The sequence below is a fragment of the Mya arenaria genome, chromosome 17 (assembly GCF_026914265.1).
Source record: "Mya arenaria isolate MELC-2E11 chromosome 17, ASM2691426v1".
Classification (NCBI taxonomy): Eukaryota; Metazoa; Mollusca; class Bivalvia; order Myida; family Myidae; genus Mya; species Mya arenaria.
The window spans coordinates 49,176,547-49,190,894 of record NC_069138.1 but is presented as its reverse complement, the minus strand read 5'-3'; the positions used below and the strand labels follow the sequence as shown (position 1 = coordinate 49,190,894).

General features: G+C 34.4%; 2 protein-coding genes across 4 annotated transcripts; one reads left to right on the top strand and one right to left on the bottom strand.

Moving 5' to 3' along the window:
- Nucleotides 1–672: 672 nt before the first annotated feature.
- On the top strand, nucleotides 673–8,434 carry LOC128224892 (uncharacterized). 3 transcript variants are annotated; one of them, XM_052934980.1, is made up of 5 exons: nucleotides 673–931; nucleotides 2,279–2,451; nucleotides 4,479–4,538; nucleotides 5,917–6,240; nucleotides 7,204–8,426. In XM_052934980.1, the coding sequence occupies exons 1-5, from the start codon at nucleotides 919–921 to the stop codon at nucleotides 7,444–7,446; spliced, it is 813 nt and encodes a 270-aa protein (XP_052790940.1). In that variant the 5' UTR covers nucleotides 673–918; the 3' UTR covers nucleotides 7,447–8,426. The 3 variants fall into 3 exon arrangements, with proteins under 3 accessions (XP_052790940.1, XP_052790941.1, XP_052790942.1); XM_052934982.1 differs by lacking the exon at nucleotides 673–931 and adding an exon at nucleotides 970–1,086 and having other exon boundaries at nucleotides 7,204–8,425; XM_052934981.1 differs by lacking the exon at nucleotides 4,479–4,538 and having other exon boundaries at nucleotides 7,204–8,434.
- A 757-nt stretch (nucleotides 8,435–9,191) lies between these two features.
- Nucleotides 9,192–14,097, bottom strand: LOC128224893 (DNA-directed RNA polymerase I subunit RPA12-like). The gene is made up of 5 exons (XM_052934983.1): nucleotides 14,015–14,097; nucleotides 12,161–12,299; nucleotides 11,822–11,922; nucleotides 11,170–11,279; nucleotides 9,192–10,403 (listed from the first exon to the last, which is right to left on the bottom strand). Exons 2-5 carry the CDS (start codon nucleotides 12,288–12,290, stop codon nucleotides 10,379–10,381), a joined length of 366 nt encoding a protein of 121 aa, XP_052790943.1. The 5' UTR covers nucleotides 12,291–12,299; nucleotides 14,015–14,097; the 3' UTR covers nucleotides 9,192–10,378.
- Between the last annotated feature and the right edge of the window lie 251 nt (nucleotides 14,098–14,348).

Sequence of the window (14,348 nt, the reverse complement as noted above, 5' to 3'; positions counted from 1 at the left end):
ACTAACTTTACAACCATTGACTTTCTGAGCAACCATTTTCTTCCATTGCAGCTACATTCACAGTAACCAACCACTACCGTAGATACAACTGATAATCTACCGACATTTATAGCAAAAATGATTTCCTAAGCAACCAGATAATAATCGAGCATTTTGGGAGAGATTATTAGTCTTATTTGCAAATATTCATACTTAATGTAAGCCTAAGACTAATGTTTATGTAAATTTTAATAACACAATTTACATTTGTTTTAACTTTGAAAATCTCAGCGTCTACAACACTTTCCAAAAAAATCATTTTTCACCCACATTTTAACATTGAAGAATAGCTTTTAACGTTGTTGTGTCTGCTGGATCATTAATTTTATAGAACATGAATATCGACCCGGTTGGCTCAATGTTTTACACAGTCAAAAATTTACATATACTACCACAACTTTTAAATTTTGACTAAATCGTTTGAACCAAAGGTTATATAAGGTTTTAGGTTCAAGACAATAGTTTTTTATTTGTTTTCGCTTTTAGTCAACAAACCATCGATATAATCAAAGCATTGCCGCATTCAGCACTTTCAGTGCTTTGATTAACACTACCCGATCATTGTTCAGTACTTAAGAAGGTAACGCAGTTGCGGTGTTCTCCGATTTTACTAAATATAGCTACAGAACGCAATTGAAAAAAGGACATAAATATTCCGATCTAACAATACCGAGTTTCGGTGCTATTTTAATTGTACTAAAGATTTCAGTACAAATCTTTTTTTCAGTATTTAGGTATTTATTTGGAGCATATACGTTGATCAACGTTTTGTTTCAAGTGCAAGGTGTACTGTTTAAAAATAAATTATTTAAAAGCAGTCGGATTTAATTATAATTACATGTACAATTAAATAAGGAAGTAATATACGACAAATGTAAAATGCATACACAAGGTAAGCAAGTGAACTAAATATGAATATGCCTTTCAGTTAAAAATATCAATCTAAAATATAATGTATGTTATAGTTATATCATGGTATATACAAAATGTTGTGTTTTAACAAGCCAGACGATTGGAACCATTTTTGTTCTTATGATCTTTAATCAGGTAAACTTAGATGGATGCCGTATTATTATTTCTGTAGTGTATGGAATCATTTAAGTCATATTTCAAATTATACGTTTGTGTTTATTTTGAATGGCACACAGCGCATTCAATTCAAGTGCAGTGGAACTCATTTTGCCTTTCCACTATTCGCTTTACATATTCCAAACCTTTACCTTTTCCTGAAGTCGAGCGCCAGCATGAGGGTGTACAATACATTACATACATGTATATTTTATATAGTACAAATCGTGCATAAAACCAATGTTCAATTTAAAAAGAAGTAAGTGAGCCTTAGCAAGAAATGTTTAAAAAGACAGCGCCAATCCTAAATTGTAGGACATCAAGACAAAAAGACACATTAATTGAGTTAACTAGAAATGCAAACGACACATTGCACATATGTTTTCACCCGAACTATGAAAATACATTTCCATCAAGGCTTATGTTATAGTTGTTATTAGTTTAATATTTATCAACTGTATTGTTCTTTACAAGGATTGGCGTCCATTTAACAGAATAATAACAGTAATACGAGTAGGTGTTCGTATATGCGTCACGCAAAAGTGTTTTTGCCGTCCACTTTTTTTTTTTACTTTTAAAACTTCAATAACTAGCTTTGAATTAAAGTAATAATGTATTAAATGTAATAACAATGAAATAACATTACTGTACGCATTAATTTTCTCAGGATGGCACAGTCATGCAGACGACACACTGAATGCATGTATATGTATTTACCTAAACCATTTATCCCCTATTCAATTTATTTTCCAAAGACGTGTTGATTGAAGTATAATGACAAATTCAAGAATGCAATACCTTTTATAAAAGACCTTGTCAATGATTATCTGTGGTATAGAAAATACAAGTTAACATCAAAAACTTAAAATAGCTTTTGAAAGTTTAAATTACATAAGGTATATACATAATAGGTATACTTCCTTGGAGTGGTGTTTAAAAAATGTTGCTGCTGATATATAAGAATACAATTTGCCAGTATTCTGGATTCGCAGACTTAAACAGGACGCAGCTATAAAACAAAACATGTTTGCACATTCCGGACGGACCCAATAAAAATCGAATCATGACATTTTCGGTCTTTCGATTGGTTCTGCAAACACAACATTCTTACGAATGCCATTATTTTCAATTTAAACGATCGACCTTTTGAAGAGTATCACTATATTTTCAGCTGCCGGAAGCGCACAACATCAAAGGTCTACTAAACGTACCAAGTTACTAGTTCGTTTTGCAGCATGGAGCACAAGAATACTTACCCTCTTCAGTTTCGTGGTTTTTGTCCTGGCCTTAAAGAATATATTCCATCCGTTTTTTGGATACTTGATGTTTGTCACCATCATATGTGTAAGTACCGCTTAAGATCCGATTGAATGCATTCATATCTTAGGTAGTGTTAGTAGAGAAGATTGAGTTAGTCATTTGTAGTATACGATGTTTATTAATATATGTGACCTCCTACCCAATCCTTTGTAAATCAATACATATTTGTTCATGTTACTTTGGTATCTAATTGGAAGCACACACACGCACGCGCACACACGCACGCACACACGCACGCACGCACGCACGCACACACACACACAATACGGCTGTAGAACTAAAAGCTATGTAGATACTGAACTCGAAGATGTAATTTCATACAATAGACACACAAGTTAAACGGGAAATTCTAATCATATTCTTTATTCACAGTGTAATCAATAACGATACAGTATATCAAAACAATTAGTATAATAACTTCCCTTTTCAATCATACGGGTATAACATGAACTTTAACATCAAGCAAAACAAGTTCTGAATTGTATAATATTCGTGTTATTCACCTAAAACCACATATGTGTTCATATGATGAGAGTAAAATGAAACTGTGAAGCTGCGGGACCTTAACGAGTGTAGGCACTAGTCTAGACTCCGACTTCAGACTGTTCCTCTTCATGGCCCAAGGAGCATTTAGGAGTGGCTAGAGACCCACTCGAGTGTATTAAGTTTGTAAGCCGAGCATGACAACCTTATTCAATGTTGTCACATTTTAGTAGTATCTTCTTAGAAATAAGAACCAGTGTCAATGCAGCAAACCAGTAGCATCTGGTACCTTGCGGAACCAATGAAACTGACTCATTATTTTTCATGAGAACAAACTTTTCATAGCCAAATTGCCCACGGTACAAACCAAAGCATAGGGTAGTAGTAGATCGGGGGTATTCAACGATGCATAACGGAGCATAACGTAGTTGTGTATCGGGGGTTTCAGAAGATACAGCGGAAGAATACCTTAATGATGGTAGCACTAGTGTATATATGAGTAAACCAAACTCATTGTTACCATATTAAGGGTGGCACAAGTGGATATAAAAGTGAAAATCTGATTGCAACAATTTGATATATATAGGACAGAACATTTATTTGACATATGTATGCTAAAAAAATAATCTTTATAAAAACTAATTTACAAACAAACATGGCATGGCATGCATGTAACATACAATACAAATACAATTTATTTCCTTAAACAGAGAAAGGTTTCTGTCCATGTTGCCTAAAATGCAATAAAAATGGAGCTTCCATTTTTGTTTAATCATATGTGTTCCTATTCAGGTAGTAGTTGTAAAATTTAGATTGAATTCGCATTAAGAGAGATTAGTGTGAGTCCAGTTGTAAATTACCTCATACATGTCATTTCACCGTCCTTACAATTTGTGTTGTGTATTCCATTACCCTTTTCGTAATATTCAGACCATATAAAAACAACATTATATCTTGGAATAAGTTCAAATATTCAAGTGTATTTAAGGAATGCATTGCCCGGGTTGATGTCATTATCGGGATATAAACGCAATTGGGCTGGTCAAAGTGTGTGTAGTAGCGTAGACTCCACGCATACTTTGACCAGCCCAATTGCGTTCATATCCCCGATAATGACATCAACCCCGAAATGCATTCCTATTCCTATTCCATTCCAATGCATTCCAATTCCTATTCTGTAAATAGAACGACCGGACTGCAACCGGAAACATTTTTTCAAATGACGTCACAATAACGCGGGAAAAGAGCAACCACTTGAAATCACTTGTAACCGTAAATTTGATACACTTATGACAACAATACATTTAAAATTTAATAAATTAACACTTTTTCAATTGTTGATTTATATTTTACGGGATCTGCTGACACAATACAAACAATAACAAGATCAATAGTTTTCATGTATATCGTTATACAATGAATTGCGATCCGAACATATCCGAAGATGTTGCGTTCATTGATTGATAAACGCAATTGCCGAAAGGAAGTTCATTTAAGGAATGGAAGTTAAGGTGTAAATATAAGTGTATAAGCAAGCATTAAGGATTTCTTACTTTCCTGTCTTTCAGAGTGTAATAAGCCCCCTAAACTGTTACTGTTGTTGTTATTCGAAGGGTGCAAAGAATACGGTCAGTAATCAACTTATCACTTTCTTGTTTTGTTGCTTTCTTTCTTACTTAACATAAGGTAAATACGCGACTGTAGTAAACTGTATAATACGTTAGATTGATAACATTATTCTCCGAGGTTACGTATGAAGAATATGTTATCAATCTATTGGATTTACCTACACAATGAACTCATTCAAGAATGTATAATACGTTTTATTTAAAGGTAATTATACACAGTCCATCTATAAGATATAGCTTCTTAAATGTTGTATAACAACGGCTGTTAAAGACACTTGTGTATATGAGGAGCAGAATCTCTCATAAGTTTTTAATACAAGAAATTTATTTGAATTTCGCTTAATCAAATACGTTTGTTAAAAGTCGTCTATGAACTATTTGAAAAGTTCCTGTGTGAACAAATATTCTACAATAACCAAAAGTAGTAGTAGTATGTATTCAGTTATTTTAATAGCGTAGTATACCATAGCATGGTAAATAATAGAACGCCGTTACTGCCTCGCTACGCACATTTGCATCTTATTCTGTCATTTCGTCATTCCATTATATGAATACAACATTATGTTGTGTGCAATTATGATTACGTTATTTATATTGATCATTATTTCTCCAACCCGAGGTTATAAGTATCGTTCATGGCCGAGAGTGTAAGATAGGTTCATCCGAACCCGAGCGTATGGTGTTTGGCGGAAACGAGGTTTACCGAGTTTCCTTAGAACGCCCTGCGCGAGGGTTTGGATGAACCTATCTTACACGAGCGGCTATGGTAGATGGTACCCTTTTGTGCCTAGTGAAAATAATGTGGGTATAGATATGTGATAATTTGTGGCTGCCATGGATATGCGCGCAGTGATTCAGATTATGTTGCTAGTCAAATCCTTCTTTAAATAGTTATGAGGAGAGTGCAGCATTATTTCTTGAATGGAGCGTGAAAAAATTTTTATAGTGCCATTTGAAGCGAGACAATTAAATAGGATTCTAAATATTGCCACCAGACAAGGTTTCCATGATGCTACAGACGACGGTCTTCAACAAGGGAGGTAATTGTGTGATGACAATAAAAAAGGAGTTCCATAAGGGTACTTGTTTTATCTTTGCCCGTGGGCAAGCTAAGAATTTCCAGCATGGCCAAAGTGTTGGTATACAGTATAGTAAAGTACAGTACAGTACAGTACAGTACAGTACAGTACAGTACAGTACAGTACAGTATAGTGCAGTTTAACACAACATAGGAAAAATAGCATAGTATAAATATAGTATGAATATATAGTTTCTTTCTTTCTTTTTGCTTAATTTTGTAACTCCCATTCCAGCTTGCAAATATTGGAGTGACTTGTGTTAATTAAAGTGAGCAGTGTCGGATGCTATCCCTTTTCAGACAAGCGGACGTTACTGTGTGTATGTGTGGTTGTTCATCTGCAACATGCTCTACCTAATGATGTTTGGGTACAGTTGGTTCTTCATGACGTTGGCAAGAAAAGCCTTCTCCAATAATAGCGACCCCAGCAACTTCGAAGCAGCTTCGATCATAATAATGATCATCACGATATTCCTTTCGATTTTGAACCTTTACACGTTTTGCATTTCTTACAAGTACGGCTGTTGCTTCATGGATATGGTGGATAGGAACCATTCTCAGCAAAATGTTGAGGCGGCAGTCGTGATGAATCAACAGATATCTACGAGTGGTGGGCAAGCTAACGTAAGCTCGTTTTATTTCAAGCATTTCTTAGGCTAACAAAATGCAGGTCAAGGCAGCGTTGTATCGAAATTCAATGCAAAGACTTTAAGTATCTTCCATGGCCGAGGGTGTAAGATAGGTTCATTCCGACCCGAGCGTAGGGGGCGAGTTTCCGCAAAACACCCTGTGCGAGGGTCGGGATGAACCTATCTTACACGAGCGGTTATGGTAGATGCTTTTTCTCCCACCTCAGTTAAACAAAATTAAGTAAAAATGTATTTTTTTGCTGAAACTTTTTTGTGCTTAGTGAAAATAATTGCGATATGCGATAATTCGTGATTGTCATGGATATTCGCGCAGTGATTCAGAGTATGTAACTTGTCTGATCGGTCTTTAAATAGTTCAAGAAGAGTGAAGCATTATTTCTTGAAAGGTGCGTGAAAACTGTTTTCTGGTGACATTTGAACAAGAAATAATTAACTAGCGTTCTAAATATTACCACAAAACAAGGTTTCCATGATGCGCTTCAAACAGACGCAACAGACGACAGTCTTCAACAAGGGAGGTAATTACAATGTGGTGACCATTAAAAGAAGTTCCATACGGGCATTTTATCTTCGCCCGTGGGCAAGATAAGAATTTCTAACATGGTTAAATTAATGGATCTATTTATCTGAGGTGGGAGAAATTGTATTATGACAACTCGAGACACTGATATACATTGTTCAATTGAACACATTCTTTGAATGATTCTTTTGCGATTCCAATGGCATAATATTTCCTTTCACTTTGATATCGAATCGATGCGAAAAGCGGGGGTTCCTGGATTTGGCCCATGAATGAAATAACTAGACTGTGTGTGGCTTAATGTCTTGATGGGTGCTTTGGGTAGCTCCTCCATTCTTGGCATTTATTCCCAGAAGAAATGTCGCAAAATTTACGATTGTTTTCTAAATGAAAGTTATTTCTATTACGTTCTTTCAGGATTCGCAATTCACAAATGTTCCAATGGATGCTCAGCACACTGCTTCAAGCGGTGGGATACGGTACTCACAATGCCAGTCGTATCTGGCCGGGCATGATTACATGGCTGCACCTCACCAGCAATGTATTGGTGTTACAGCTGACTCGGAGGGGCCGTCCTTTCAACCAACAATGACGATGACAAGCGGACAGTTTGTTAGCCCTCCGCCTTACACGTTATATGATCCAAATGTGATATCATGATCTAAAGAAAGCTCGTTTTGCAAAAAATGCGATAAACATGATGTATAATTGTACTTCATTTTTGTTCATTTTAGATCATTTGCTTAAAAGAACAGTATGTTGACATGAATACTCAGTGAGTGAATAATGCAATTGTGTTGATAATGCACGGTGTTAGCGATTTATAGATAATACAGTAGGTGCTTAGCAAATCATTTCCATGCCTTCTCAAATAAATGGCTCCTTTTTCGGAATATTTTTTTTTAGTTCCGGCGAACGTGAAACTAAGTCAACGAATTATAAAAGAAAAGGTCAATATATTTTGGGAAATCTGTAGAAATGTAAAATACGTCATGATTCGATAAAGGCTGTTATTGTGAAAACAGGTAATGATTTCAGAGTCCATCAAACAAGATTCTAATCCGGATGTTTAGCATTGTTTTGTTTAAATATGTATGCTTTTTGTGTACTCTTAATCCGGATGTTTAGCATTGTTTAAATATATATTTGTATACTCTTTTTCTAATGTACACACATCTTAAAGTACCTATTTTTAAAAGGTGTTTGAACTTCTTTTTGTTCATGTATATTATGTCAAGCACGTTTTTTTATATTATTTAAAGCACCATCAAAACCTGAGAGTCCTATTTCATCGCGCAAACTATGTTATGTTGCTGACATTTGCAGACATGTGTGTAATGTGCTATACGTCACGCTTTCGTTTCCAATGAACAACTTGAAATGATTTTTTGTCGAGTATTCAAACTTAGTCGGTATACGACCCCCACTGATTTTATGGTAAACAGGCCAAAGGTCACCATTACTAGAAATATTACGTTATATCGTTTCTTATCAATTACTTTTAATGCCATTTTGTATATTCTTTAAACTTGGTATGCGAATTGCATTGTCAGGTAGGTGACCCGTATTTATATTTATCTGTATACGAGGTTAGAAATCAATACCTCAATGAGTTTTCCAAATTATGTTCCGAGCAAAAAATAAGAATGACAGTTAACAAAAAACTAAAAAAAAGCCAGTGTTGTGGTTTTATTGCACTGCATTTCTCCTCAGTGAGATCTTTCAGTTTGAAGTCAATATCTCAGACTTTTTGAGTTATGCTACGGAAAAATAAGTATTAAAATTAACACAGGCCAATAACTAAAAATAAAATGCACCCAGAGTTATGGTTCCTTTGCACTGCACATTTACTCAATGAGATTTTTTTTTAATAAAATTTAAATCAATTCCTCAAAATTGTGCATGTTATATTCCGGACAAAATTGCACAGACACACTCATACACACACATGACTACCATTACTATATCCCCTTCGCCTTCCCGCGCAGAATGAAAAATCCAACATTCGAATTCTCGACACAACAAGAGCTGTTTACCCACACTGCATTAATGACTAACCAAATGACATCCATGAAAGGGAGTTAAATCCAATGAACGTTGAATACAACAATAGAAACTAACATGCGACCATTTGCACAAATAGTTACATCTCATTGAATCAAACTTTCTTTGAAAGAAGTGAAAACTAGGGAGTAAATGATCCTTCCTGTCAAGCAGGCAATGTATTCCTGCACATAAACATATAACATTGTATGTAACAAGTTGAGCTACACATATAGCTCAACATATTGGAGGTGACAGATGATTGCATTAAAAAAAGTTTTATGAAACATAAAACAACTCTTTTTTCGGAAGAATTTCAAAACAGTCCAGCAAAAGTTCTTTGCATTTAAATAGTGATGTTTATGTTCTGTATGTTGCTTGAACATATTTTTAAACACAATTTTCCATTCCGAAATCATATTTTGCTAGTATGTATTTATTTCTTGTTTAGTAAATATAAACACATACACGGGTCATAATAGAGTAAGTACCTTTGAACCTCTAATTTGGACCCCAAAAGGGTTAATTTGCTTCTTTAGGGGGCCGGTAGCGATGCAAAAGTGGGTGGGGAAGGTCAAAAACTAAAACGTTTTAAAAATACATGTTTTAATAAGTTTTGAGGAACAATCTTTTTGTGGGGTGAAACATTTATTCTTGGCCACATGTTTTGGGTAGGCCTGGAGTTCAACAAATTTTACAAAAAATTTTTTAACAGATTTTGGATCAAAAAGCATTCACATGATTATGGAAAAGTCTGTCAACATTTGTACTTTTATGTCAAAATGCCCCAGACTACTTATTCAACAATGTCTTGAGAGATCTTGATGATGGCTTGTCAAATAAGAAGGTTATTCAGAAAAATAATGAATTTTCACGGATGAAATTCATTTCCGGGTTACAAAAATGCATAGATCTTTTTTAAAATAGCTGCAATCAACACAAAGCCAAAAGACATTGTTGATTGGGCAGTTCCGATCAATTTGACTCACAGACATATTCTTTTTGTATTAAGACATTTCTAGGAAAACATAAATGCTTTTTGATTGGAAATATGATAAAATATTCTTTTGAAAAAAATGCTCAACTCCTAATTACAGCTTTTCATGTTGCATCGGATATATGAGACATGCCTGTTAAATATTGAACCTCAAAACTAAATAGAAGTTGAGTATTTAAAACATTTAAAATTTTGGTCACTCAATCGACTTTTGCATCGCTGCCGACCCATAAATGAAATAGCCCTATATAATAACTGAGGCAAATTAGTTCATACAACATGTAAGCATTCTGAAAACAGGACCTGACTATGTTCTTCTTAATATTTGAAACTCTCTCATATAAACTATCAAAGAGCACAATAATATAATCACCAAAATCTCATTATTTTTGTAATATATATATAGATTACAATTTAGCACATTTTCAACTTCCTTTGCTTCTAAGTCATTGGCTTTATTTTTTACATGTATATTAAAATGTAATTCATTAGGTAGGATAAACTTCTAGAAGTCCCAGCAAATCAAAAATATAGAATGGCATCATGTGGATATCAAGAATACTCGATTTCTTGAAACCTGAAAAAGACAAAAGAAGTATGATTACTTTTCTTGCATTTCAAATGGCACTGTTCCATTAAAAAATGTTTATTTCGCAATATATCTTATTTTATTTGAAGCATTATGATATTATCTTTTAATCAACTAATTCTCTGCATTTCCCTAAAAAACATATACCATTGTTTATCACTTAAATTTTCTAATAGAAGCTCCAGAAAGTTTAATTTATTTGTTTCGACTGTGATTTCAACTCTTTTTCAATGTAACTTGTGTAATAGTCAAACAACAACATTTTACTTAGTAACAAAGTTGTTAAAATATGACTTCACTTCTAAAAGACTCAAACTCACATTCCATGAATGTTTTGTAATACCAACCAGAGCATTGCAACACCGATACCAAGTCTGTCCATTATTGTCAGAGAGCCTGACTCAACAAACATTTTAACCAGAATATTAGGAAATTCTTCACAACTGTATCAGAATGGGCAATAATATAAACATGAGTACCAATTTCATGTTAATATCTTAATAAACATTTTCCATCTGAAGGCTAAAATTGGAGATTTTGTAGAACACAAATGATGATGAAGGCTATAATAACACATCTACTTTTTATTCTTCACCTCCTACGGCATCAAAGTATAACAATGGGTTGCAGCTACCGGTAGTTGTATAAAGCTGTTTTTATTTTTGTTTTGGTCAATGTTATTCAAAAGTTAATACAAATTAGTCAAAAGGAAGCTATTGACAAACTTATCAAAGTTTTAAACAGTTGATTATACCGGCATTCTGGGCATGTGAAGAACACAGTCTGCCCTTCATCAGCGGAGCGAGTCTGCCTTGTGGTGTAGATCATCCCATCATGCTCACACTTACTGCATTTCCGGTCAGCCTGGGTAAACAGAAAAGTGAGTGCTACAGATTTGACACAGTCCTGTATAGCTTGTGTAAAAAAAAGCATTTTGTATCAGTGTATTGGTTGAAAATGGAAACAAAGCCAGAATTTACATTTTAAAGTATAAATACAACAGTCTCAATTTAAATCGATGACATAAATGATAACTCTATCACTGCTAATGACCCCATGTTTTGTAATGTTGGTCCAATAAGATAACAGGTATTTGACTAGCACAGGAAAAATAAACTGTTAATGTTTACAATAATGAAAAACCACTACAGCTTGTGCTCACACAATGTTATTTAAGTTTTATTCAGAGATAATCAGTTCTCGAGTTAAAATGTATTATCTTAAAAAAAACATATAAAATATACAGTAAATTATTCAACAAGATGGGCTGACATTTAGATGGGTGAGCACACAATTGATTATACAAATTATACTGCCGATAAGCTCAACCATCATAAAATTTTCATTAGGGTAGTTCGAGAAAAATAATAAAATTGTTTTATTGTTTTGCATCCATGCATCAATACCATTGGGCCTTTCAGTTGTGAGTCTGCCTCCTCCTCCTTCCCTAACATGGTTTCTGGTCTGTTAAACTCAGCCTTGGTCCGTACCTCTATTCCATCAAAATCTGAAATAGAGATGAAATGAAACTTGATTGGAGCTTAACTGGTTTTATTCTTTAACACATCTAGAACTAATGATTTGAAATTAATAACGTGGGCTTCAACAAATTAATGCACAGATTCCCTTTTGAGAAATGGTGACCATAAAGTTATTACAATATTTAGAATTAATGTACATGACCCTAAAAATATGTCTTGAGAAGAATATTCAAAATATGTTAGTGAATATGAAACCAGTTCTACCTTTCACATCAATCTTGAAGCTACAGAGAGCACACATGACCACATCCTCCACTTCCGGCAATGGCAGCACGGTTCCACATCGTGGGCAGAAGTCAAGTTCGGAACTGAACACCTCTTTTCTCCCCGACATGGTGGCACACTGAGATAAACGTACATGTATATATGGAGGGCATAAAATGCATTGTAAGTTTAACAAGCAAGTTCAACGACTTGATCAATCATTGTCGAAGAACCAAACTTTTCAAAACAATTTATTATAGGCAGAAATCCACAGATTAATTTTTAACCATAAAAAAGTTAAATTGAAAAACCAATTCAATATTGAAATATAAGTCAATGCAATAGTGAAGACATCACATGACATTGTTCAGTATTAGCTCTATTTGAGATATTAAAGGGCAATAACTCTTTGTTACTAACCCATACAAGACTTATCTTGAGAGTGTAGCACCATATTTAATAGTTATACACACATCATAAACATGCACAAGACCACACTCTCACGCAACATTGTGCCAACAAGAGTGACTTAGTATAAGCTATCAGAGCTTTCTTCACAATCGTTGCTTTCTTCACAATCGTTGTAAAATATATAACATTTCAACTAAAAGGAAGACTTAAAACAATGATAACTTTTGTTTTACTACATCATTTTAAATGAAACAAAGCACAGTCTATGCCGATTAAAGCCTTCGTTTTGTTACTGGAGTTTGTTAAGTTGATTAGTTTCATCAAACACTTCAACAAACCTGTTTCCAAAATAAGGTTTTGACAGTGCTCCGTCAGACCGCCATATTGTGAAAAGGTTTGTCAAAGTGTTTTAGGAAACTAAACTCTCAATCAAACTCTAGTAAAAGACTGAAGGAATGGCTCTGTAAGTGGCTTAGATTGCGCTATGTTTCATTTAAAATGGTGAAGAAATAGTGAAGTTATCTTTGTTTAAAGTTTTAATTTGAAGCAAAATGTTGCCTTCCGACATAGCATTTATGACGCAATTTACCATGTGGTATACACACACTGATTTATATCTGCAAAAAAGTTGCATATATAGTAATTGATGGACAAAATTTAACTTTTTTCATAAACACCGGGTAAAATCACCATCCTGCGGACATTAACTGGTGGTAAAATCCCTGCCAAATGCCCCTGCACCCAAGGATACCTAGGTAAGGCCCACCCCCCGCTACATTTTGCGTGAAAACAAAACTACCACATTCACTTGGCATTACGGGGCCTCTACATGTCTAGGACAGGAATTTGACTCAGTGTTTGGTCAAAAATGATATATTAAGTCATTATATGACCAAACACTGACAAAAAACAACAATTTCTGACAAAGACCTGGTCATTTATACTATCTCTATTGATAGAATAAGTGACCTCCAGTGCGTTCAGTAAGGCGAGCGTTTACAAAACACTCGCAAATGTTTTGTTTTGTATCCCTGTTGCAACGCAGCGCATACACATTAAGCGGGAAACCAAACAGCAAAGGTTCACCGCAAACATCTTTACTGAACGCGTTGCAGGTTTTAGTCCGAAATTGTTGTTTTTTGTCAGTTTTTGGTCATATAATAACTTAATATTACATTTATGACCAAACACTGAGTCAAATTCCTGTGATGTTTAGGAGTTGAAGAAGCTACTACTATCAATTCATCATTTTGATATTGCATTATCTCTAATAAATCTGTGGATAGAATGATGAACAATGACTTCATGTAAACAAGTAATATTTATCCTAAATATTACAATAAATAAATCATATAATTATGTTCATGTGGGATGGGAGTGTCGTTATAACACTATTGTTGTATTGTCCACCAAATATAATAAAATACATAAATCTCTAATTACCAATAGACTACAAAATGAAACGATACTGTCTATAAATTTCTAAAACTTGTTTCATGCCGAATGGGCGCAGACATATCGTAAACACTAATGATCATAACATTATTTGCTCAAAGATCATAATGTTTATAAACTGTTGTCTGCAGCTTGAACTCTTAGAAAGGAGGTTTGACAATGTTGCGGAAAATCAACTCCAACATTCAGGCATATGAAGATTTCAATACTTTGATTCAAGCATGCTTGCTTTTGCCAATGTTTTAGCCAACCATATGGTGATTTCACTGAAAGATTAGTTCTGGGCGATGAAAAATAGCCTCTACAGTACAGTGGTTGAAGA

Coding starts and splice junctions, on each gene's coding strand:
- LOC128224893 (XM_052934983.1), bottom strand. CDS start 12,290: ATGTCGGGGAGAAAAGAGGTGTTCAGTTCCGAACTTGACTTCTGCCCA. Junction 11,280..11,821: donor CACAACTGAAAGGCCCAATG/GTATTGATGCAT, acceptor CTGTTTACCCAG/GCTGACCGGAAATGCAGTAA. Junction 10,404..11,169: donor TTCACATGCCCAGAATGCCG/GTATAATCAACT, acceptor TGTCTTTTTCAG/GTTTCAAGAAATCGAGTATT.
- LOC128224892 (XM_052934980.1), top strand. Junction 4,539..5,916: donor CGAAGGGTGCAAAGAATACG/GTCAGTAATCAA, acceptor ATCCCTTTTCAG/ACAAGCGGACGTTACTGTGT. Junction 6,241..7,203: donor CGAGTGGTGGGCAAGCTAAC/GTAAGCTCGTTT, acceptor ACGTTCTTTCAG/GATTCGCAATTCACAAATGT.